Source organism: Gossypium arboreum, chromosome 10 (assembly GCF_025698485.1).
Source record: "Gossypium arboreum isolate Shixiya-1 chromosome 10, ASM2569848v2, whole genome shotgun sequence".
In the NCBI taxonomy this organism is placed as follows: domain Eukaryota; kingdom Viridiplantae; phylum Streptophyta; class Magnoliopsida; order Malvales; family Malvaceae; genus Gossypium; species Gossypium arboreum.
In genome coordinates, this window is record NC_069079.1 from 3437229 (window position 1) to 3462005 (window position 24777).

Genomic DNA, 24777 nt, shown 5'->3' on the forward strand with positions numbered 1-24777 from the left:
ATGGTTCCTACTGTTACCAAGAACATATACAATCTATCTGCAAATGGAAAGAGCTTGTAAAATGGCACTTTTTGATCGTCAGCAGATGTCTTCTTTTTCTTGTTACTAGCCATTGTTCTTGTTTTTATCTTCTTCTTTATCAGCTGCTTCATCCCTCTTCATTGAATATTTGCTTGTAGAGTATGCGTGATCGTATAGGGAAAATCAATGGAATTCGGATATTCTAACAAATTCCATGTCATATTTGTATGACTAAAATTATCAGCCTCTTTTTTTCATTAATTGTCTAAGCTAACTTAAGCTTAAGATATTTATCTTTTTTAACTTAATCACTACTATATTTGTAGTTAATACATTGGAAAAACAACGAAAGATAATAAGATGAACAACTCTAATACAATCAGGTTTAGACACGTATTCAAATTGACCCCGTAATTAAGGCGCGAAAATATTTTCCCTCTCTTTTCCAACGCATACCCTAACCAAAATCTCTCACCTTTTTCGCAACCGTCCAACTGGGATAAATCTTTCGTTTGCTTCGTTAAATTAAAGCCAATTTCATTCGGTTTTTGTTCATTTTCAGTATAACAAAGCAGTTCAATCGATCAAGAAACAAAAAATCCATCTTTGAAACAAAAGGAATTTGAATTTAAAGCAATGGGTATCTCTTCTACTTTAATGGGAAGCTCCGTGGTGATCAACGTCCCATCGCCGCCATCTTCTTCTTCTTCGTCGTCGGGTGCCCATCGGACGGTGGAGAACGACGGTGAGGATCGAGTTGGTAGGGAGGTGGAGGCTAGACTTTCGGATAGGAATCGTCTGCGGCGGAGATTAGGGCACGAGGTACCTCGATTGATCCTTGACAATGTAGAGAACGACAAGATGTTAATGTCTTTGAACCGTGGGATTGAAGAACTTAACAAAGGTGAAAATCAATTGAATCTCGAAATCGAAGAACTGGAACGGAAGGTCGTGATGTTAATGCTTGCGAAAGGGTTAAAAGGAGATAAGTTGGATAAATCTGGCGAAAGAAAAGGGGTTGAAGTTTTGAAAGCGGTGAAATTGAATTATAAATGGAAAGATTTAGGGATTGGAACTGAAGAACACGAGAAATGTGGAAAAGGTAAGGTGTTAAAGACTGATCCCGCTAGACAGAAAATGAATCCAAGAAAACTAATTCCAAATAAGAAAGAAATTGCCCAGGAGAAAGGGAATGTAGTTGGTGAGGCTGTAAATATGAACGATGATGGTGATAAAGAGGAGAAGAAATTGAGTAAAGAAATTGAGCTATTGGAAGCAATGTTAGAGAGAGGCAGTTATGGGTTAACGGATTTGCAGGTGATGATGGAAGAGGTTAAAGCCATGAAAGGGTCGGAGAAGATGGTGAATGAGATAGAGGTGAAGATGACTGAGTTGGAGACCGAGTTATGGGAACTGAAGAACGCCATTGTTGAGTTAAAAGGCAAGAAGAGCAAGGAATTGATGGGTAGGGTTAAAAAGGAAGAAGATAAGGAAGTGAAACGTGAGGAACAAGAACAAGTACAACAAGAAGATGATGATGATGATGATGATGATGATGATGAAAGTAATACAAGTAAGATCAATTGGGGTTCAGTAATTTCAGCAGTGGGAGCAGCCGCCGTTGCTACGGCCGCTGTGTTTTTCATGGGAGGAAGGGTGGTGGTTAAATCAGAGAAGAGGAACAAGCGCCAAAATATTTAGAGCTTCTTTCATAGTATGTTTAGGAGTGAATTAGGGTTCTAAATATTGAATTTATTCGTTTGTAAATAGGAGCTAATTTTTAATTCATTTCATTCCAAATTTATTTTCAATCCAGAATTTCTTTTAGGGTTCATCCTTATTTGTTTATCATGCATTTAGCAGCGTAAAACTAGAGAATTAAGTTTTGAAGCAGGCAAAGTGCTACGTAAAATAAGCTAATAACTTTGGTTACTAAAATAAGCTAATCAACTTCAAAAAAAATTATAAAATATCATTAACTTATTTAAAATTTTTTATTTAAGTTATTGGACTTTTAAAATTACTATTTGCACTGCCTTCGTCAATTGAAAGCTCTCTTTTTTTTTTCTTTTACAGTCTAGTTTTTTCATGAAACAACTTTAAACGTCACAAATTTGATAACCAAAATCTAAATAATTTTTTTTTCGATTTTCGACACTGATAAACAAATGGGCTTAGATCTAAGGTATGTTTTTTTAATTGTCGATGAGTATTAATCCACCGTACTAGTCGTCAAATTGTAACTTGGATCTCGCTAGTCGAATTCCAAAAAAAAACTTAAAACTCAGTGGTTTAAATTTTTTTAATAATTTAGTAATCATTTTATAACTTTTTGAAATTAGTAATCAAAACATAAATTTACTAATAGTCTAGTAACCTTAAATACAGTTTACCCTAAACAAAATCAATAGAGTTGTTTTTTACCCTAAACAAAATTAATGTGAATGTTGGAAATGCTTTATTTTTAATTTTATTTTCATCTTATTTAACTCTGAAGTTTAATGAAAATTGTTTTTTACCCTAAACAAAATTAATGTGAATGTTGGAAATGCCTTTTCTTTTTAATCTTATTTAACTCAGTGAAGTTTAATGAAAATTTCTCCTTTTCTTCATCCTTTCATTTTAAATTTAATAGTTGTTTTTTATCACTAATTAAACGATTAAAATTTTAACAATATTAATGTGACAACTCACGTAATAATTACTTCACACTTGCTACACTTCAATCTTAATTTATGTTAAGACACCATCCATTACATGCATAAATATATATATAAATATATGCCCATTATATGTAAATTAACCTGTATCTTATCACATCAACACTATTTTATAATCACCTTACACCATCATAGGTATCATTACATTGGTCTCACTAAGACATCTTTATATACACTTTTAAAAATTCTCTCTAGATTTTTCTCTTTTATCTTTTTCTTCCCTTTTTTTCGCATATCTCACTAGAGAAGCACCAAGCTTCCTCACCATAATTTGACCAGCTATATCCTCGACTCTTCATCCTCTCCTATTTAGGGTGGATAGACCAACTCAGCCATTGACCAAACCCCAACATTAACAATACTATTATTTAAAATTTTGATTAAGTTAGTATAATGAGTTAATTGGATATTAATTCAATTGAAAATGATTAAAATTATTATTTTATAAAAATAAGTTTTATTAAATTGTTAAGAACTTTTACATTTAGATCTTCAATATTAACTATCGATCAACTTGAATCTAACATATATTCTTCTTCTTACTAACGAGTCTTGATACACCATACGAGATAATCGAATCATTACTTGAAACTCACTAGCTAATTTTTTAAAAAAATTAATAGTCCAAATGACTTAAATAAAAATTTTGAATAATTTCATGACTTAGAATGAAAACTTTCAAATAATTTAGTAATTAATTATTTTGTAGTTTTTAAAGTTAAAATATCAAAACATAAATTTAGTAATAGTTTAATAACTTTAGATGTAGTTTACCCTAAACAAAATCAATAGAATTTTTTTTAACAAAGATTTTAATGTCTAATATTTCCACTAAAATCAAAATTAAATTACATTTTTAATTTATTTTAATTCATAAAACTCTAACTCAAATTTAATTAAAAAAAAAGACTCCAAATCGAATTCAATTCGCCTCCAAAATTCTACAATAACGCTCTAAGGGGAACCCACACAGTCGTGATGACTAAGGACTAGACTGCTTCTATTCTATTTTAATGTGATAGCTTGGCCTATTAGAGAGGCTATAAATGAATAAGTTTGAAGAAATGGATCCAACTTTCAAAGTAATGGAGCCGACAGCTACTGTAAATTTGACCTTACGAGTTCTAATATTTTCTTCCATTTTTTGTATAACAATGGGATAAATCAAACATGATTCACCCGGCGATAATGGCCAACAGACTGTCATTTTCTGTTCCGATCTTCTTGACAGCCTTATTATGTATGACTGTAACATGCTTTAACGAAGATCAAACTGTTCTTCTCCAATTCAAAGCCCATATTGCTTCTAATCCTCTAAATGTTTGGCCATACAACTGGTCCTCCGCAACCTCCGTTTGCCACTGGACTGGCATTTCTTGCGGCATTAATGGCCGAGTCACGGCCTTGAATCTTCCCAACATGGACCTGTACGGCACTATCCTTCCATCCTTGGGTAAGCTCTCGTTGTTGTCGGTTCTCAACGTGAGTGGGAACAGTTTCCATGGCCATTTGCCATCTGAATTGGCCAACTTGCAACTTTTGGAGCTCATGGATTTGAGCCACAATGAGCTTAGTGGTGGAATCCCTCCATGGTTTGGCAACTTAACCAAGCTTCAGTAGTCTCTACGGAAACAACTTTACAGGTAGTATCTCCTCGTATCTTTTCAACATAATAAACTTGGAAACAATGGATTTCAGCCATAATTTTCTTCAAGGAAGCTTACCCATGAGATTGGTAAGCTTCCAAAGTTGAAGGTTGGAGAGAGATATTACCATAAATGAGTTGTTTATAAGGACCAAGAAAATTAATGAAATAAATTTCATAAATTAGATTGAAAATTATAGATAAAGTCTAGGTAGATTTTTACTTAATTATTATTTATTTAGTCACTTGATTGATATTTGATTATTTTCGTGTTTTATTCTTTAGTTGTTAATTTAGATAGTATATTTTCATTTTAATGAATGATTTGAATTGTTAGGTTAGATAATAGAAATGTGATAATTTTTAGTAATTGTAGTTTTCAAAAGAACAATATTTGTGTTCACCATAATTATACTATTAATTGATAGGTGCACTTGACTTAATCAAATTTAATATTTATTATATGTAATCTAAACCTCAATCGTAATACATCAACACTATTTTATAGCCACCTTACATCATTACACTAGTTTCACGAAGACCTCTTTATATACACTACTAAAGGCTCTCTCTAGTTGTTCCTCTCCATCTTTCTCTTATCTTTTTTTGCGGGAAAACCCATCTCACTAGAGAAGCATCAAGCTTCTTCACCATAATCTGTCCACTCACATCCTTGGATATAGGGTGAATTGACTAACTCAGCCGTCAACCAAACCTCAACATTTAATAATCCTATTATTTAAATTTTTGATTGAGTTAGTATAATAAATTAATTAAATATAAATTAAGTTAAAAAATAATTAAAAAGTTATTATTTTATAAATTAAGTTTTATTGGATTGCTTAGAACTCTTACACTTGGACCTACAACACTAACTATCAGATTGATTTAGATTTAAAGTATGTTTTTCTACTCATCGATGGGTGTTGATCTACCATCCAGGTTATCAAATATTTACTTGTAGTTTACTAACTGAACTTTAAAAAAAGAACATCAACAATCTAGTGTCTTAAATAAAAAATTTTGAATAGTTTTATGACTTAGAATGAGAACTTTTGAATAGTTTAGTAATTATTTTGTAACTTTTTAAAGTTGAGTGACCAAAACGTAAACTTACTAATAGTTTAGTGATACAAAATCAATAGAATTTTTTTACAAAGTCAAATACTCAACTTTTTTTCCAAAAATAATCCAAATAAATTAATTATTTACGAAAATGACCTACTTGAGAATTCATGTATGAAAATGACACGTTTTGAATAGTGAACCGTGGTGTCGCCGTTACCATTAGCGACACTATCCTTCGTAATGGGCCAATCATTAACTTATTTTTAAAATAAATAAAAACTAAATCAAAAATTTTAACGCCGTAAAGTTTGTTTTTATTTATTTATTTATTTTTTATTCATAAAACAGGAACTCAAAGCTTAATTATGGAAGCCAATTCACCTCTAAAACTCTACAATAACGTTGTAGGGTATAGGCCACAGTTGTGATACTAAGACTGCTTCAAAGCTCGGGCTATTAGATCGATTAATTCATTTTTGAGTTTTGCTTGTATTTAGTTTATTAAAAAATTCAAAAATGTGTCATGTCCATTCAACTAAATAAACTCAACGATTATAAAACCATGAATAAAACATTTTTTATGAATATAATTAAATTAAAAATGTCTCATGTTCAACTGTAAGCCCAACTGAGCTGTTAAAGCAATGAATTAAAAAATGAATGTAGTTTCAAAGTTTCAACCTGTTAAAGCAATGAATTAAAAAATGAATGGAGTTTCAAAGTTTCAAACTTCTCTTTCAATGTGAAGGAGCCGACTGCTACTGTAAATTTGACCTTACGAGTTCTTATATATTCTTCCATTTTTTTGTATGACAATGATCTAAACCAAACATCTCGTTTTCGCATTCATTTTCACATGATTCACCCTGCGATAATGGCCAATACACTCTCATTTTCTGTTTTGATCTTGTTGACAGCCTTATTATGTATGACAGTAACATGCTTTAACGAAGATCAATCTGTTCTTCTCCAATTCAAAGCCTACTTCTAATCCTCTAAATGTTTGGCCATACGACTGGTCCTCCGCAACCTCCGTTTGCAACTGGACCGGCATTTCTTGCGGCATTAATGGCCGAGTCACGGCCTTGAATCTTCCCAACATGAACCTGTACGGCACTATCCTTCCATCCTTGGGTAAGCTTTCGTTGTTGTTGGCTCTCAACATGAGCGGGAACAGTTTCCACGGCCATTTGCCATCTGAGTTGGCCAACTTGCAACGTTTGGAGCTCATGGACTTGAGCCACAATGAGCTTAGTGGTGGAATCCCTCCATGGTTTGGCAACTTAACCAAGCTTCAGCATCTAAGTCTCAATGGCAACAACTTTACAGGTAATATCTCTCCGTATCTTTTCAACATGATAAACCTGGAAACAATGGATTTCAGCCATAATTTTCTTCAAGGAAGCTTACCCCATGAGATTGGTAACCTTCCAAAGTTGAAGATTCTCCGTCTGCGATACAACAAGCTCTCGAATCCCATTCCAGCAGCCATCTACAGTGTGTCCTCCTTGGAAGTTGCAGATTTCATGTTTAACAACTTCTCAGGAAGTATATCAAGAAATATTGGGAACTTGACTAAGCTCAGGGAAATATATGTTGCACAAACAGATATTGGAGATATTGAAGCTATCATCATTTATAAATCAAAACAGGATGAAGCATGTTTTCGGTGTTTCAATTTTATCGAATGAATGCCTTTTTTGCAGGTGAAATACCAAGGGAAATAGGTAATCTTCGTAATCTGCAGATATTTGATGGTGGAAATGCAAGCCTCACAGGTCATATTCCTGCAAGCATCTTCGACATATCTTCGTTGAGATATATTCTCCTTGGAAGAAATAACCTTTCTGGTACTCTACCAATTGACATATGTAGTAATCAGTCAAGACTTGAAGCTCTTTACTTGGCCCGGAACCAGTTAAATGGTGAAATTCCTTCGGGCTTAGGTGGATGCCGCAAGCTTCAGAATCTAGATTTCTCCATAAACAGATTCTCAGGACAGATCCCACGTAGCATCGGAAACTTAACCGGTCTCAAGGAGCTATACTTAGGAGATAATGAATTGAAAGGTAACTTATTTTATCATATTGTCGTTTTTTTTTTACATTACAATTGTTATATTGTTCTTTCACAGTTGACTTCATCTAATCCCTTCCAGGTGGAATCCCATGGGAGGTAGGCAATATTCTGAATTTGGAGGTGCTGGACATCGGAGAAATGGGGCTCACTGGTCTCGTTCCACAGGTTCTCTTCAACATTTCAACTTTGAAGACTATTAACCTTCCAAACAATAGTCTATCTGGTAGCCTCCCGTGGGACATATGCCTTCATCTTACATCACTTGAGAGGATTGATTTTTATAGAAATGAACTCACAGGAAATGTTCCAAAAAGTATTGGTAACTGCACTTTCCTCCAATTGATAGGTCTCGGCAAAAGCCATCTCTCTGGTAACTATATCCTCCCCATATATACCATTTAAGTTTTGGGGCTTATTCAATCACAAATTAAAACATGCTAACAAGATTTGTATGTGTTTTCATGGTGATAACAGGGGAAATACCAGAGGAGATTGGCAATTTACAACATCTTAGTACCTTATCTATGGGGGGAAACAACTTGACCGGTTCAATTCCATCAAAGATATTCAATATGTCAACCATAGAGTTAATTGCATTACAGTTAAATAAGCTTTCAGGACATCTCCCTTCAAGCTCCGAGTATAAGCTTCCAAAACTTACAGTGATATCTCTGGCTCAGAATAGACTCAGTGGCAAACTCCCAAGCTGCATCACCAATGCTTCAACACTCAACGCCTTAGAAATCGGCCACAACTCATTCTCCGGCTTTCTTCCGAGCTCCTTTGGTAATAATCTAAGGCTTCTCGAGTCGCTCAGTCTCCAATATAACAATCTTTCACTTGAATATTCTAGTCCAGAACACAGTTTTCTCTCTTCTTTGATGAACTGCAGAACTTTGCGGCATCTAAGCATTGAATCTACTACATATGGTGGTGTCCTTCCAGCTTCAATAGGTAATCTCTCAGCGTCACTTCAATAGTTTTATGTAGAAAGCTCCCAACTAAAGGGTAACATTCCAATGGAAATCGGAAACTTGAGCCGTTTGATAGCATTTTACCTTGCGAATAATGATTTGGTTGGACCTATTCCATCACTTGGAAGATTACAGCAGCTTGAAGGTTTGAGTCTATATGGAAATAAACTCCAGGGATCGATCCCAAATGACCTTTGTGAGCTAAAGATGCTGTATAACCTATCACTACATAGTAACCTGCTTGATGGATCATTGCCAGCATGCTTCGATAATTTGACTTCTTTAAGATATTTGAGCTTAGGTTCCAACAAACTAAGTTCCAACTTTCCCTCAACCTTGTGGAGACTTTCAAATATGTTGCAAGTTGATTTGTCATCAAATTTTTTCAGTGGCCCTCTCCCATTAGATGTTGGGAATTTAAAGGTTGTGATCAGCATGGATATTTCTAGGAATCGGCTGTCAGGTAACCTGCCAAGCACCATCAATGGGGATCTCAATGGTCTGACTTATCTATCATTCGCGGAAAATGCATTACAAGGCCATATTCCAGAATCGTTGGGTCAGTTAACGAGCTTGGAATTCTTGGATCTCTCCAGGAACAACATCTCCGGAGTGATTCCGAAGTCCATGGAGGCACTGTCCCATCTCAAATACTTGAACGTTTCTTTCAACAGGCTCGAGGGCCAAATCCCAACAGGAGGACCGTTTCGGAACTTATCAGCCGAATCATTTGAGTGGAACAAAGCTCTTTGTGGTGTGCCTCAATTGCAGGTGCCACCATGCGAAGATAGCTCCCACCATGGACCAAAGGTGTCAGTTCTTGTGCTAAAATACATCTTTCCAGTTATAGCAGCAATATTGTTAGCGACACTTGTTATTATCCTTGTGAGACGCCATAAGTGGAAAGGAAATAAACAGAATCGGGAAACTCCATTGCCTCTGGCAACATGGAGAAGAATTTCTTACCATCAGCTCCGAGTTGCAACTGATGGATTCAGTGAAAGTGCTGGTAATTTTGGTTCAGTTTATAAAGCCACACTTTCAGATGCCATAACAGTTGCAGTAAAAGTTTTCAACCTGCATATAGATGGAGCATTTCGGAGTTTTGACTCAGAGTGTGAAGTAATGAGGTCTATTCGCCATCGAAATCTCGTTAAAATCATTAGCAGTTGTTCTAACGAGGATTTCAAAGCTTTGGTACTCGAGTTCATGCCGAATGGGAGCCTTGAAAAGTGGTTGTATTCTCGTACTTCCACTTTAAATATTCTACAAAAACTGGACATAATGATCGATGTTGCATCGGCTCTGGAACATCTTCACCATGGACTTCAAACACCAGTGATCCACTGTGATTTGAAGCCTGCAAATGTCTTACTTGATGAAGACATGGTGGCTCATGTGAGTGACTTCGGGATTGCCAAGCTCTTAGGAGAAGGAGAAACCATGAAACAAACCATGACAATGGCAACCATTGGTTACATGGCACCAGGTGATCCTTCTCTTTTGAAACTAAAAATGAACATTGGTATCTTTTCATACATTTTCCAACATCATTTTGAAAGAGTTTTGGTGTGATTTCATACAGAATATGGGACATCAGGGATCGTTTCTACTGGAGGTGATGTCTACAGTTTCGGCATACTACTTATGGAGATTTTGACACGAAAGAAGCCTACGGATGAAATGTTTACAAGCGAAATGAGCTTGAAGCATTTCTTGAAGGAGTCATTGTTTCATTCAGTAACGAAAGTAATCGATGCGACTATACTCCAGGAAGGGGAGGTACATTATACTGCTAAAATCAATTGCATTTCGTCTGTGATAGAATTGGCCTTAGATTGTTCAGCAGAGTTACCAAGCGGAAGGAAAAACATGGTGGATGTCGTGGCCGAACTCAAAAAGATCAAAACAAGGTATCTAAAAGATGCCCGAACACGGTAGATGAGTTATGAGAAGCCCCTGCTTGAACAAAGTATCTAAAAACTATTAAATAAAGATCATTGTTGCACGTTATGTTACTCCCAACTTTTTCATCCATCACATTCGAACATGATCCTTCAAATATACTCTATCAAACATATTCTCTGACTGTCTATGAAAATCCAGGTAACATGATTCCAATGTAAACTAACCGAATTATAGGGTGGTTAAACGCACAAGTTAACAGACCTAAGGACCAACTATGACAATAATTAATCACTCATTCAACAGACCTAAGCTCTCCAACATTGAGCACTGTGAATTTCTTAAGGCCATTCGAAAGATATTGACGAGTCTTCCTGTTTGAACCGTAACCAGTGTTGGGAACCAGAGTGCTTCCTTTGAACTTTCTTCTTACACGATAATCAGTACCCTTTAGTCTACGTACGCCAGGTCGTCTGTCATCACCCGAGTAAGCACGACAAGTAAGAAAAGTTTCATATTGAATATATCAACAAAAACAAGTGTTACCGGCCACAGGACATAAGTCATTGTCTTCAACAGGATGTATTATACTTGAATGATCGTGGCTTGGATAATATGCATATCAACGCTAGTGTTCTTGATGTAATTCTGTTAGTCCTCACGTAATGTTAGCTTGGTGAAGGACTGCTTGTTATGTTTGTAGTTTATGTTTAAAAAGATATTATTCTATAACAACAGAAGTGATAAAATGAACGTAAGTTTCATTTCCATAACATTACAGTAACAGATAAGAGGAGCATAAATTTCATTTTCCTAACATAACTTATTACAATAAAGCCTTTACCAAAACAACAAATTGGAATGTATGTGCAACTCAAACCAATCCCAAAAGGGATTTTTTCTTTTCTTTGAATTATTTGCAACAGTGGCAGGTGGTTCAGATGATGCTCTATGAACCTTTTGTTTCCCTTTGCTGGTTCAGTGGAAACCTTACAAAAAAAATACCAAAATACACTTTAGGGTTTTGTTTTGAAATTTTGATTCGATTATTTCGTCCAGCAAAAAATTGATTCCATTTCAAGAAAGAGGGTTACAGTTCCCAGAAAAATAAAATTTCGAATCATTTTCACAAAAGTGTGTTAGGGTTTCGGTATTAATCGAATATATGCCCTTCTTGTGGGGTTCTTTCAGTTACAAATTAAAGCATGCTACAATGCTCAAAGCCTTAGAACGGCCACAACTCGTTCTCCAGCTTTCTTCCAAGCTCCTTTGGTAATAATCTAAGGCTTCTCGACTGGCACAGCCTCCAATATAACAATTTTTCACTTCAATATTCCGGTCAGAACACAGTTCTCTCTTTTTTGACCAACTGCAGATTTTTGTGACTCTAAGCTCTGCAATTGGATCTAAAACATATGGTGGCGTCCTTACAGCTTCAATAGGGAGTCTCTCAACGTCACTTTTATGCAGAAATTCCCAATTATTCCCATGGGAATCAGAAATTTCAGCGATTTGATAGAATTCCAGCACCTGGAAGCTTACGGCGGCCTGATGGATTATTTCTGTAAGGAAATAAACTGCAGGGATCGATCGCAAACGACCTTTGCGAATTAAAGATGATGTATAATACTGTATCACTACACTGTAATCTTCTTGATGGGTCATTGCTAGCATGCATCGAGAAATTTGAGTGGCACAAAGCTCTTTGAGGCGTGCCTCGATTGCAAGTGCCACCATGCAAAGATAGTTCCCAGCTAAAATACATCTTACCAGATTATCATCTTCGTGACCCAGCTAATGTTCTTGTGCTAAAATACGTCTTACCATCTACAACATCTGCAATATTGTTAGTGACCCATTACCATCTTCGTCAGACACCGTAAGTCAATCGAGAAACTCAATTGCCTCTGGCAACGGAAAAGAATTTCCTACCATGAGGTTCAGGTTGTAACAAATGGATTCAGTGAAAGTTGCTTGATGAGTGCTAAAAATTATACAGGCGCGATTTCGGATACCATAAGAGTTGCGTTAAAAGTTACCAACCTGCATGTAGCAATTCGGAGTTTTGATTCAATGTGTGAAATAATTCAATCTATTAGCCATTGCAATCTTGATTAAATCATTTAACAAGGATTTCAAAGTTTTGGAATTCAAATTCATGTCCTTAGAAAGTAGTTGTATTTTCACAACTTCCGCTTTGAATATTTTACGAAGTCTGGAAATAATGACCGTCTGTTGCATCGGCTCTGAAATATCTTCACCATGAGCATCAAACACCACTGTGTTCTGCCTGAAAATGTCTTGCTTGTTTAAGATATGGTGGCACATTTGGGTGACTTTAGGCTTGCCAAGCGCTTAGGAGGAATTGCCGCAATTGGTTTATGACCTCCATTCTCTTTTGAAACTAGAACTTAAAATTTTCTATCTCAAGACCATCGGCATCTTTTTCCCTCGATTTTTCAACAATTATGTGAACGAATTTTCTTGCAATTGCATGAAGAATATGGGATATCAAGGATCATTTCTACCGAGTGAAGGTGATGTATACTCCCGGCAAATGCATTTTACAGCAAAAAAGATCAAAACTAGGTATCAGAAAGCTGTAAAACAATCAAAACTAGGTATCAGAAAGCTGTAAAACAAAGATCATTGTATCATGTTACGTTACAGGAATTTTTCACCCATTACATTTGAATATGATCGTTCAAATATAATTTCTATCAACCAAATTCTCATATTAATGCAGTGAAAGAAAATGAAGGTAACACAAGTACAATGCAAACCGACACAAACCAGAGGGGTGGCTAATTGCACAAATTAGCAGATCTGAAGGCAATAGTACTAGAACTTACAAAATTTACTTCTAATGTTCAATTAACCAAATCAAACAAAATCACTGTTAAGAATGTGATTTGACAATTAAAACAAAAAATTATCCAAAATTTAGGAAAAGTGAATAAGCAAAGCTAACCGATAAACAAAACACATACATGTTTAAGCTTTCATTCATCATCCTGGCTTCGCAACCGAGCAAGTTTGTTAGTGACAACAATATCAAGCTGTGCTGCTCGTTCCACGATCTCTTTTCTCTTCTTTGTGGAAACGTCATGGGCAATCTCAGCAGACTATGTCCTGAGAAGCAATGAAGTAAAACATTAAGAACACAAACATAAACTATATACATTGAAAATGATTAATCAGTGAGTTAACAACAGCACCTGTTGTGCATCATCAACAGTTCAAGCTCTCCAACATTGTGCAAAACAAATTTCTTAAAGCCATTCGGAAGATAGTGACGAGTCTTCTTGTCAGAACCATAACCAATATTGGGCATCAAAGTGCATCCTTTGAACTTTCTTCTTACACGAGAATCAATACCCTTTGGTCTCCGCCAATTTGTCTGTTGTCAACCAACAGAATATCCACAGTAAGACTAGTTTCAAATATTCAATATTAACATAATCAAGTGACCAGGGATTTAGTAACAGAAAGCTTGTGATAGAAAGAAGCTAACTGTGTCGCAAGACCTGTTAACATTTTTATCCACCCTTAAAACGAAATGTCTAGTTACAAATACATAAAAACTAGACATTAGATACCATGGGTGAGAACCCTTCTCATGAACTTTTCCAAGAGGCAGGAGCAAATTGAAACTAAGCAAGGAAAGTTTAATGTTGAACTTTTTACCTATATCAGTAACTTCAAGACTAAGCTACAGTATAATTTTTTAATAAAGATCAGCAATCTCAGCTGAAAGATGGTGAATATTTATATAATCATCATAAGACACATCAGGTTTGATGATTCATTTTCATCATAGATTGCAGCAACTGACAAAAAAAGGAGGAAAACAACAGTTAAATCAATTAGAATTTGACCCCAAATTCCCAGAAAATTAAACAAAATATGCAAAAGAGATCAGATGGTAGTGCATGTTCGTATTCATCATTCAAATGCAGAAATGATGGATAAGTATCATCACACCTACTTGCATATCTTAAAAAAATCAGATCCTCTGAAGCATAAAAAATAGAACTATTAACTTATTGCAATTTCTGTTAGGCAAATTAAAAAATTGAAAATAATCATAAAAAAGAATATTTTACAGTTTACAACCCATTGGGGTAATGGTAAATGAATAAGATAGTCGATCGCTAATGTCTCAGCATATTGCAACTCAGACTGGGTGTCAAATATCTATCTTCATATCCACATTCTATCAAATTTTAAAAAAATAAGATTTTTAGACAAAATTTTGCAAACAAGTGAAGCTGCAGACAATAATTACAAGTGGAAATCAGATAAAAATGTCAATCACCAATTTTGCATATGAAGACATTAATATATGCAAAGTAAGACTGGGGCGACAATAACTATCATCATGTTCCCTTCTTTTCCTTTGAAAAACATAGCTCAAACAAAAACATTTGACCCATATCATTAATTTCAGGACTGAGCTACAATAAAATGTTTGATTAAAGATCAGCAATCTCAGCCGAAAGATGGTGATTATTTATATAATCATCATAACATAAATCAGGTTTGATTATTCATTTTCATCATAGATTGCAGCAACTGACGGAAAAACGAGGCAAGAAACAATTAAATCAATTAAAATTTGACCCCCAATTCCCAAAAAAGTAAAGAAAATATGCAAAAGAGATCAGATGGTAGTACATGTTTGTATTCATCATTCAAATGCAGAAATGATGGATAAGTTTCATCACACCTCCTTGCATATCTTTTGAAAAAATCAAATCTTATTAAGGAATAAAAAAACTAGAGCTTATTGATTTTATTTTTTATTTTTTGCAAATTAAGGAATAAAATATAGTCAATAAAAGTGAATATTTTACAGTTTACACCCCTCATTGGAGTAATGGTAAATGGATCAGATAGTCGATCGCTAATGTCTCGGCATATTGCAACTCAGACTGGGTGTCAAATATCTTTCTTCATATCCACATTCAATCAAATTTTAAAAAAAAATAAGATTTTTAAACAAAATTTTGCAAACAAGTGAAGCTGCAGACAATAATTACAAGTGGAAATCAGATAAAAATGTCAATCACCAATTTTGCATATGAAGACATTAATATATGCAAAGTAAGACTGGGGCGACAATAACTATCATCATTTTCCCCTTTTTTTCTCAAAAAAACAAAGCTCAAAATAAAAAAGACTGAAGAAAAAAAATCAAAGCTTGAAAGATAATGGAATATCTTTTAATATAACTTGACGGAGATTTTGCGATCGCTCTGAGGTCTCTTGAACTTCTTGACTCTCTTCTTCACGATTTTCTTACTTAAAAGGGGAACAGCCATTTATTCTTCTTACCTCCTATACCATTAATAAAGAACAAACAGAATGTTATTAAAGCTGCCGGAACAATGTTGATGGAAGAAATCTAAAGAAGCAAAGCAAAAGGAAGAGCTGTATATTTACTGGGAAATTAGGGTTTTGGGTTGGCCGCCCGGTTTCGCTTCTATGGAGTTGTGGCAGCTTATATAATGGTGTTTGGTGCGAAGATCTTTTAGGGTTATATTCCATTTTGGGAAAAATACACAGTTGGTCACTCAACTTTCAAAGGTTTTTATTTTGCGCACCAAAAAATTAAACATTTCATTTTAGACACTACCGTTAAAATTGTTTTCATTTTGGTCACCAACAGTTAATTCAATGGTTTTTTACATTCATTTTAGTCACTCAACTTTAGTAAATTTTTATTTTGATCACTTCTTTTATCTTTTAAATTCTTTTTAATTTTTTCAGAACTAATTTTATTTTTTAATAAAAGGAAAAACTTGGGTGTATAAGAAAATGTTAGGTTTTTACATTAAAAAATTTTATCTTTTATTTTCTTTTTAGGATTGGTTTTAGTTTTTGTCCAATAAAATGGTAAAATATGGGGTTTTACAGATAATTAATTGAGTTTTATAGGAAAATTTTGTGTCTTTTCAAGAAAAATCTTTTATCTTTTTCTTAAAAAGAAATCATTTTCTAAAATTAAATTTAAATTTTCTCCAAGAAAAGTTGGGGTTTTAGAAGGAATTATGTAAGTTTTATAAGGAAAAACATTTTATTTTTTATTTTCCTTTTTCTCTTTTTAAATCGATTTTATTTTTCTTAATAATAAGAGAAAATTTGAGTTTTCCAGTGAACTACTTGTGTTTTAAAAGGAAAAACCTAAACATTTATAATGAATTGAGTTATAAGGAAAAACTTAAAGTTTCATCACCCCGTAGTTGAATAACTCAATTCACTAATAAACTTAGTTTTTTTCTTTTTTGAAAAATAAAATTAATTTCAAAATGAAATGAGCTATCAAAATGAAAAAATTTAAAGTTGAATGACTAAAATGAGTATACAATAATATTGAATTATTGGTGGGTAATCAACATAAGAATAATTTTTAACAGTAGTGCTTAAAATGAAAATATTTTTGACCGCAATGCATAAAATTAAGATTTTTATTTTCCAATGCTCAAAACAAAAACTTGTGAAATTTTGGTGACCAATTGTATAGTTTACCATTTTATTTTTAAGGTTTTGTTGAGTTTACCATTTTAATTAGGAGTTAGTCTATGTACTTTTTTATTTCAAAATTCAATTATTTCTACAAGCCTAACTATTTTAATTATAGTAATTTCTTCTCGGGTGATCCATGAGTGGTTAAATTCAAATATTCAAAACCCTTCAAGGTAGACCATGGGAGAGGTAAACTGGTCTTGCTTAATTAGTTTGTTTGCTTGGCGTACATGAAACAATAGAAATATTTTCACTTTACAGGGCATAACTTGGAGTCCCTTCAAGATTGTTAGAGTCTCTTATGGTTGGGTTAAACCTAATGACTCAGCTTACATGAAGACTCATTAATGCGGCATGAAACTAGATTTGGAAATTCTTTGCCAAGTAATTGTGTCCATTTTGGAAATTCTTTGCCAAGTAATTGTGTCCATTTCAGCACTGATGGTGCCATTAAGACAGACTTAGTAACTGTATCAGCTGGGGGAGTTTGATGTTACAGAAATGGAGATTGGATTTTGGGGTACAACCATTATTTTTGGGGTATTGTTTAGTTTTTGATGCCGATTTATAGAGTATTCTAAATGGTTTGGTTATTCTTTAAGGTCACAGGTACCAATGGGTGACAATTCAAAGTGATTGCTTGAAGGTGGTTTAGGTTCTCCAAAACACTTCATCGGCAACATCGAGTTCTGCTTTGATCAGGTATATCTAAAAACTTTTGATGCATGTCAAGCATTGGCCTTTACGACACGTCTCAAGGAAAGATAACCAAGCTACTGACTGCATAGCTAAAATGGTTTTAAATATGAAAAAGAGTCTGCAGGTGTTCGATGATCCTCTTAGGGAGATGCTAGCATTTCTTTACTCTGATAAAGCAAGTGGTATTTTTGCTCAATTTAATATAATGTAATTTAACTGATTTGTTTATTTTCACAAAAAAAAATCAATTCAAATGATTATTTGTAAAACGAATCAAATCGCAAATATATCTATACAATCGTATAGGCAACTTAAATGATTTATTCTTTAAAAAGACAATGCCTTTAAAATAGAAAAAAATTTGTTTCTTTTATTAATATACGATGTCTAAATTATTCATAAAATAAGTATAAATATGCTTACGATTTAATTCACACATTTTAAATATATTACATGCTCGAATTGAACTGATATTTCATGTTTAAGTTAATAGTGTAATTGAATGAAGAATCTAATTATTTAGTATTGATATTTTTTAGACTTAATTAAAATATTTTAAAGTGTGAGTACCGATTCAAAATCTGAACCATTAACCTTTTTAAAACTTTCTTTTATTGATGTATTTTGAATCATGGATGGTATCCATCAGATTTATCAGCTTAATATTTATGATGATAATTTAAAATTAAGGTTTCATTGTGAAATTCATCCCTATTTTATGAAAAGTGGAAGTAAATTTATTTATTTCACTTTACAAAATTGAAAAATTATCCTAATTGTTAATTTAACTGCTGATTTTTATTAATTATTTGCATATAAATTGTTAACTACTAATTTCCGTATAATCAATTTAACTGATAAAATTTAACAATATTACTTAATAGAACTTTTTAATTTTTCATAAAATACAATCAAATTATGATAAATTAAAATACAGACACTGACTTTTATTTTTTTACTTTTTTTGTAAAGTAGAGACGAAAATTCATAGTTAAATTAAAAATAAATTTAAAAATAATATATATTTTCATCAATTAAAAACATGTTTTACATCCATAATTTCATATATATACACAAGTGGTGACTGGTGAGGGTAGGATTGGATTTTTTTTTTTCTTTTTTCTTTGAAGCATTTCTAAAAAATCAATTCCTACTTTCCTATGAATACTCTTAAAAAAAAAAAGGAAAAAAAGAAGCCAAACAAATAGAATTTTAATGAAGTTAAAAAGCAAAGCTTTTCATTCTATTCTGTGATTTCCATAACACAAAGCTTATCCAAAGAACATGCATTTATGCAACTGAAAATTGTAGAATAAAACTCGTAGGAGTTAGGAGATGAAGGTTCAACGTGAACCCATTTTTTCTCAACTAGCTCCACATGTGAATTTGGCTTTGCTATGGCGTAGAATTGAAGTTTATGTATCTGCCTTGTCAGCTTCTTCATTGTATCTATTGAGAATACCATGCCGAAGCCTTCCTCAACATCCTCCGAATGTTCAAAAATTTGAATGCCAATCTCTGATTCCTTTTCGTTAACTAATCCGAGGAGCAGCGATGAGCTCCTGCTGATATATCTTTCACCATTGCATACCTGCAAGATGAGCATTGTACTATATAAATGCATGTATATTGTATTATATGAATGCAAATGCAAGAACTCGGTTGAATGGATGAATCCACCAATTTAAGTGTTTCTGTGGAAAGACATTCGACTTGCTTCTCGAGTCTGTTATAAACACATAGGCATGCATACAAAAGAACTGTAACAAAGCATGACAATGCCCAGGAATAGTTTGTATGTAGTTTACTCCTCCAAATAATATCATAGTTGGCTTTTCTCTACACACAATCAAAACACAACCGTCATGGTACTTTCGGATTTGAAGTATATTAAAATGCTTTTCTAGTTTTTCTTCTAGCATATCACAATCCAGTTAGATACCAAATTCACTAAATCAGTGAATGGTAATAGATTTCAGTTGAGAAAACTGGCAACGTTGCGCTTATGACTTCATGGAAGCAAAACCTACTTTCGGACTTGATTCACGAGGCTCTTATTATTCTTTTGGAGTATTGACAACAAATATAAATGTCTTAAAAGTTTAGAAAAATAAATAAATAAAAGATTTTAAAGTCTTAGCCTGTTCTTTTTCATGGAAAACAGACAGAAATTTTTTGAACTTTAAACTATAACAAGGCTTCTAACCTGAATATACTTGATGCCATTCTGTGCAAGATTCTCCATGATATTGTCTGATGAAAGCAAGCTAATGACTCCTCCGGATCCAACCGGTGATTGCAAAATCTCCCAAGGTGATTTCATCAAAATCTTATGCCTGTTTTGTTCCAACAAACTGCTAACAACTGGCAGCCTCTCTTCTTCCAAGAACCAAACCTGAAATTTGGTTGGTAAATAAAGGTGCTAGTATGTATATATTTGTCTAACACCCTGAATAAAAGCAGTCCACATCCAACATTTTCAACTAAGAAATAACATTAAATTACAAACATGATCTTAAGGATAAGTTCGTACTCGACATTGGGATTCAACCAAAACCAAAAGCTTGTGAATACTCAACCATTATTACTAAATGTTAAAACATTAGACCAAAACCAAATGTTTGTGATTACTCAACTGGTATTGCTAAATGTTAACATTAGGTGCCTCAGGAGATTTGATTTAATGAAGATCAGACCTCTATTCCTGAAGTAGAAGGTATAGCTAGCAAAACTTTCATTACAGGCAGACATAATTCTAATTTACACTCGGGATGTAGAAAATAACAAAAAATAACATTTAAAAACCAAAGCTATCCACACTGAAATATGATAACAAAACCTTCAGCCTGTAATTAAGGTTACACATATCTTTACTCAATGGCTTGTGTTTTAGCCTTGTAGGTCATTCAAAGATCACTACCCAAAAGCGGAAACGAAAATAACAAGATAATTCCATGATTATAACACTGACCTTTTCAGGGTCAAATCCAAAATAATTGCTACTTGAGAATAGCTTCTTCATAGAAATGATTTCATCGGCTAGGCTAATCAAAACCAGTGGCATAGATGATCTATATTCAGCCTGCAAGCATCGAGCAACAAAATTTTACATTCATAAATTTGAACTTCAGTATGAATCAAAATTTTAAAAACATGATGTTGCAGAAAATAATATTATTCTAACAGCAGTAGCTTATAAATAAAAAAAATTCATTTGCATGAACCAGCAACACTGACAAACTAAGAAAAGTTTCCCAAATGAAAGTTCTTATCTCAGCATCACCTTCACAAACCTCTCGTCGTCACAAAGCAACATCTGAAGGGAGGATGTTTCAGAATTCTCCCTGCTTGTTGAGGAAGAGAGAATGAGGTCATATTCTTTTCCCCGGTTCTTATGGTCACTCATATCTAAAACAACTGCAACTTTGCCCTTAGAAATAAGCTGAAGTGCCTTTTCTTGCAAAGTGAAATTTGTTCCCAGCTTCTCTTCACTTGTCGATGGAGTAAAGCGTTTTTCTGATATCCTCAATCTATTTCTCACCAGCTTAGTTCCGGTGAGTGATTCAGTTATAGTCCATCTGGTTGAAGAAGCAACACCAAAAGCAAGAATTAATAATTTAGCCACCACTGTAAAACACCATCACCACTTAATACACTATATAGAGAATGCCTTCTAATCCTTATGGAGTTTAAGATGAAAAGTAATGATTTCTTTTTCCACCCTATTTGAAGAGAATAGAATATATGATCAATTTTTTCAACAATTAAAAAGTTTTGATGAGTGCAAAGCGAGGAAAAGAATGAACTAAGGTATTGAAAGGTTAATGGTACGTGAAACAGGCCAAGACAAGTAAAAATATCAACTGCTTATGGCCTAAGACATGAACTAGCCATGTATAGAACAAAAATACCATCCAGTCTGAACCAGAATTAAGGCATGTATCCTTGATGGCTATCTAATATGAGTGTGTTTCTACATTATACATACATATATAAAAGCTTCACCTCTTTGAAGCTATCTCAACATTCTCCAATGCCTGCTGAAGCAATTTGGAATTAACACTGACAATCTGATCGGCAAGTAAGCTTGCTTGGGATTTCTCTCCAAATCTGAACCCATGAAATACATGTTGCTGCTCCATTTCACTCAATTTCTTTTTTGCAGCTATTAACCGCTTTTGGAACCTTTTCCTTTCTTTCCATTCCTGAAATATGCCTCAAAATTTAAGTACTCTATATGAAAAAGTTTTACATGAAAATATAATGGATTTCAGGAGTAAGCAGAACACGGTTTAGGAGAAATCTTGGCAAGAAATGAACAACGAATCGAGTAGATACAAAAAAATATGGCTCACAAGTTGGCGCCTTTCTTTCTTGGACCTCTCATCAGAGCGTACGTTTAGCTCGAGGAGTCCCGTTGGAGGAGTAATCAGCATTTCTCTTCTATTCATATCAACATTAGGAACAATTTCCTTGACAAATGGTACCCAAACCAAGGGACCAGAATCACCAGCTTCAGCCAAACTAGATAACTCCTCACTTCCATTAGGCATAGGTTCGGCTGATTTGAGCATGACATGTAAGAGATCATTAGCTCCACTATTGAAAACATTAACAACTGTCCCCACAACTTCACCAGTTTCCTGAAGGAAGGCATTATATACAAGTCTTAAAAATTAGCTTCTTTAATCATAACAAAAATTAACAAATAAATAAACAATCATCTAAAATATGAGAAAGAAAGAGATAAAGTTGAATGAAGAGCACAGATAAATTAATACACTTATCACAGCAAATTAATTGTTATGATAAAAAGATCTAAAAGCCAAATTCAACAGTTAAGCTGTGTCGAAAGGTGGTTTCTAGATTTTCCTATGAAAACTTAATGTCTGGCCCTAAATATTGGACTGAACGAACTGTTCATATGTAAATGAAAGAAGTAAAAGAAAAATAAATATATAAATAACAAAAAGATTATGCTTTTACAGAACTTGTCAGATTGGTATATGGAATTAGGGGTGTTAACGAGACATTGATACTCATAAGTTACTCGAGTTCAACTCAAAAAAACTCGAACTCAATTCAATAATTATCGAACCCAGCTCAAGCTCAAGCAACTCAAAAGGCTTGCAAGCCTTATCAAGCTTTTTAATTTTAATATATATTTTAAATATTTTTATATTCTTAAATCACTTTATTGCCTTTACTATATATTATTAACCCTAAGCTTACTTATCGAACCGCGCTCAAGCTCAAACTCAAATACACAAGAGCATAATCAAGCTCGAGTTAGACCTTGAATACGAAAATTGATAAACTAGCTTAATCAAGCTCAAGCTGAGTATTGAGCTTCGAATTTCGAGTCAAGCTTGCTAGTATTCAGGCTCAGATCGACTCAGTTACACCAGTATATGGAATATTAAGGGCTGATGAGCAAATAAGTACATTACCTTGAGAATGACTCTCATTCCAACAAGATCACGAGTATAAAATTCACCTTCTTCCAAATGTGGTCTATCTTCTTCCTCTGCCAATAAAGTTGAACCTACAAGTTGCCTAGCCTGAAAAATAAGAACTTTAAGTGTTTAATTAGGAGAAAGTGAAAGCAAGCATAGAAAAAATCAAAGGAGACATCTAAAGGAAAGAGGCAATCATTAGTATAATGTAAACAAATGTAAAGAACAAACTTTTTTCTAATCATCTCACTTGATCCACTGTTTCAATCCCACTGAAGCTGAGTATCCAACTCTTCTTTCCATGATGTTCCCTTCCTTCAACAAGCTCTACTTCTTTAATTGTTTCTTTACCTGAAACTTGTTGCTTTAACCATCTTCTCCCAGCCTGAAAATGAATCAATTTTTCATAAGACAAAAAAAACAACAATTTTTTAAAGGCATTAAGCTAATGAAAGAAGAAGAATAGGATTCTAGAACATGTCCTACCTTGCAAAACCGCAGTTCAGGAAAATCAGTGTTGGGTTTTATACAAATTTCTCCTTGTAGCCCATGAACACTGGATATGTACCCAATTTCAACAAAACTAGAAACGTTCTTGCTAGCTTCAACCATTTCTTCAGTAGCTGAAGTAGCCAAGTTGATGTTAATATACACAACAATTGAAAATAAATGAAATATCAAAGCCCCAACAAGTAAGAAACAAAAAAAAAACAAAAAAAGCAAAACCCATTATGAATAACCCACCAATTGAGCCAAAAACTGCTAAAAATTAGAAGTAAAGGAAAGAGTTACCAGTGCTGTGCAAAGGAGAAAAGCCATGGCGCTGACCGTGGAGACGATTCAATGGGAAGCGGAGAGAAGAGAAAGCAAAGAGAGAAGGAGAGAAACGGATTCTGATGGGAACTGTGAGTGGACGACATGTGTGAAGATAGGTTGGCGGTGAAGATATTGGATTCGAAGAACAAAGAAGTGAAGCTTTTTGCATCTTTGGTTTCTGCTCAAAGTTTCAGTTTAACTGTTTAAACTTTCAGTCATCGACTAATGAGGAAGGAAGAACATAGGGTTTCATCTCATATCGTTTCACTGGATATTTTGTTTGAGTAAAATATCAAACGATGTTTTCCACACTTACGTGATTGAAAAATATTTAAAAAACTGGGTGAGAACAAAATTGTAAAAAAAAAAATTTATGGTTAAATATTTTAAGTTAGAAGGATTTAAATTATTAATTCTTTTATAAAATATAAAAATAAAAATACCATTATTATAATATAAATTATTTTTGTAAAAAATTACTTTTGCTATTAAAATAATACTTTTTATAAACAAAATACTCTTAATTGTTTAAATACTTAAAAAAAATTTATAAGCGTTAAAAGCATTAAGTCATTTTTAAGTGTTCAATTTATCGAAATTCATGAACTGACTTCAAAGATATCAACCCCTTAACCCTAATTGTTTATGCATATGATTTACATATCAGACCGCTACCTCATTAGCTCTAGTACTCAAGAATAAAATTTATTTTATGAGTATCTAATGGTATCAAAATACGAATAAGGAAGTATCATGTCCTAATATAAATGTAATAGAATATGAGCTTTAAGATTTGATACCTAAGACTATAACAATCATATTATTGTAAGTATAATATCGAAACCTAAGGCTTAGGTAGGTTTCTA

The 24777-nt window shown here is 33.7% G+C and overlaps 4 protein-coding genes, 6 non-coding genes and 1 pseudogene across 10 annotated transcripts; 3 read left to right on the forward strand and 8 right to left on the reverse strand.

The window, feature by feature from the left end:
- Window positions 1-3929: 3929 nt before the first annotated feature.
- Window positions 3930-4361, forward strand: LOC108488286 (leucine-rich repeat protein 1-like). The gene has a single exon (XM_017792574.1). It carries the CDS (start codon window positions 3930-3932, stop codon window positions 4359-4361), a length of 432 nt encoding a protein of 143 aa, XP_017648063.1.
- Window positions 4362-6554: 2193 nt separating this feature from the next.
- Window positions 6555-8513, forward strand: LOC108488285 (LRR receptor-like serine/threonine-protein kinase GSO2). Its single transcript, XM_017792573.2, has 4 exons — window positions 6555-7116; window positions 7161-7523; window positions 7613-7903; window positions 8008-8513. Exons 1-4 carry the CDS (start codon window positions 6555-6557, stop codon window positions 8511-8513), a joined length of 1722 nt encoding a protein of 573 aa, XP_017648062.2.
- Window positions 8514-8552: 39 nt separating this feature from the next.
- LOC128281813 (receptor kinase-like protein Xa21) lies at window positions 8553-10514 on the forward strand. Its single transcript, XM_053019937.1, has 2 exons — window positions 8553-9996; window positions 10093-10514. The coding sequence occupies exons 1-2, from the start codon at window positions 8553-8555 to the stop codon at window positions 10446-10448; spliced, it is 1800 nt and encodes a 599-aa protein (XP_052875897.1). The 3' UTR covers window positions 10449-10514.
- A 2612-nt stretch (window positions 10515-13126) lies between these two features.
- LOC108489226 (60S ribosomal protein L32-1-like) lies at window positions 13127-15746 on the reverse strand (annotated as a pseudogene).
- LOC128282882 (small nucleolar RNA Z196/R39/R59 family) lies at window positions 14152-14238 on the reverse strand. The gene has a single exon (XR_008273233.1). It is a non-coding gene; the product is annotated as a small nucleolar RNA Z196/R39/R59 family (small nucleolar RNA).
- On the reverse strand, window positions 14325-14402 carry LOC128282879 (small nucleolar RNA Z195/SNORD33/SNORD32 family). Its single transcript, XR_008273231.1, has one exon. It is a non-coding gene; the product is annotated as a small nucleolar RNA Z195/SNORD33/SNORD32 family (small nucleolar RNA).
- On the reverse strand, window positions 14707-14799 carry LOC128282901 (small nucleolar RNA U31b). The gene has a single exon (XR_008273251.1). It is a non-coding gene; the product is annotated as a small nucleolar RNA U31b (small nucleolar RNA).
- LOC128282881 (small nucleolar RNA Z196/R39/R59 family) lies at window positions 14897-14983 on the reverse strand. Its single transcript, XR_008273232.1, has one exon. It is a non-coding gene; the product is annotated as a small nucleolar RNA Z196/R39/R59 family (small nucleolar RNA).
- LOC128282877 (small nucleolar RNA Z195/SNORD33/SNORD32 family) lies at window positions 15070-15146 on the reverse strand. The gene has a single exon (XR_008273229.1). It is a non-coding gene; the product is annotated as a small nucleolar RNA Z195/SNORD33/SNORD32 family (small nucleolar RNA).
- LOC128282900 (small nucleolar RNA U31b) lies at window positions 15461-15553 on the reverse strand. The gene has a single exon (XR_008273250.1). It is a non-coding gene; the product is annotated as a small nucleolar RNA U31b (small nucleolar RNA).
- A 3103-nt stretch (window positions 15747-18849) lies between the features above and the next one.
- LOC108489225 (uncharacterized) lies at window positions 18850-24242 on the reverse strand. The gene is made up of 10 exons (XM_017793601.2): window positions 23888-24242; window positions 23582-23718; window positions 23346-23480; window positions 23090-23200; window positions 21995-22282; window positions 21645-21844; window positions 20923-21217; window positions 20611-20721; window positions 19846-20034; window positions 18850-19230 (listed from the first exon to the last, which is right to left on the reverse strand). Exons 1-10 carry the CDS (start codon window positions 24078-24080, stop codon window positions 18883-18885), a joined length of 2007 nt encoding a protein of 668 aa, XP_017649090.1. The 5' UTR covers window positions 24081-24242; the 3' UTR covers window positions 18850-18882.
- Between the last annotated feature and the right edge of the window lie 535 nt (window positions 24243-24777).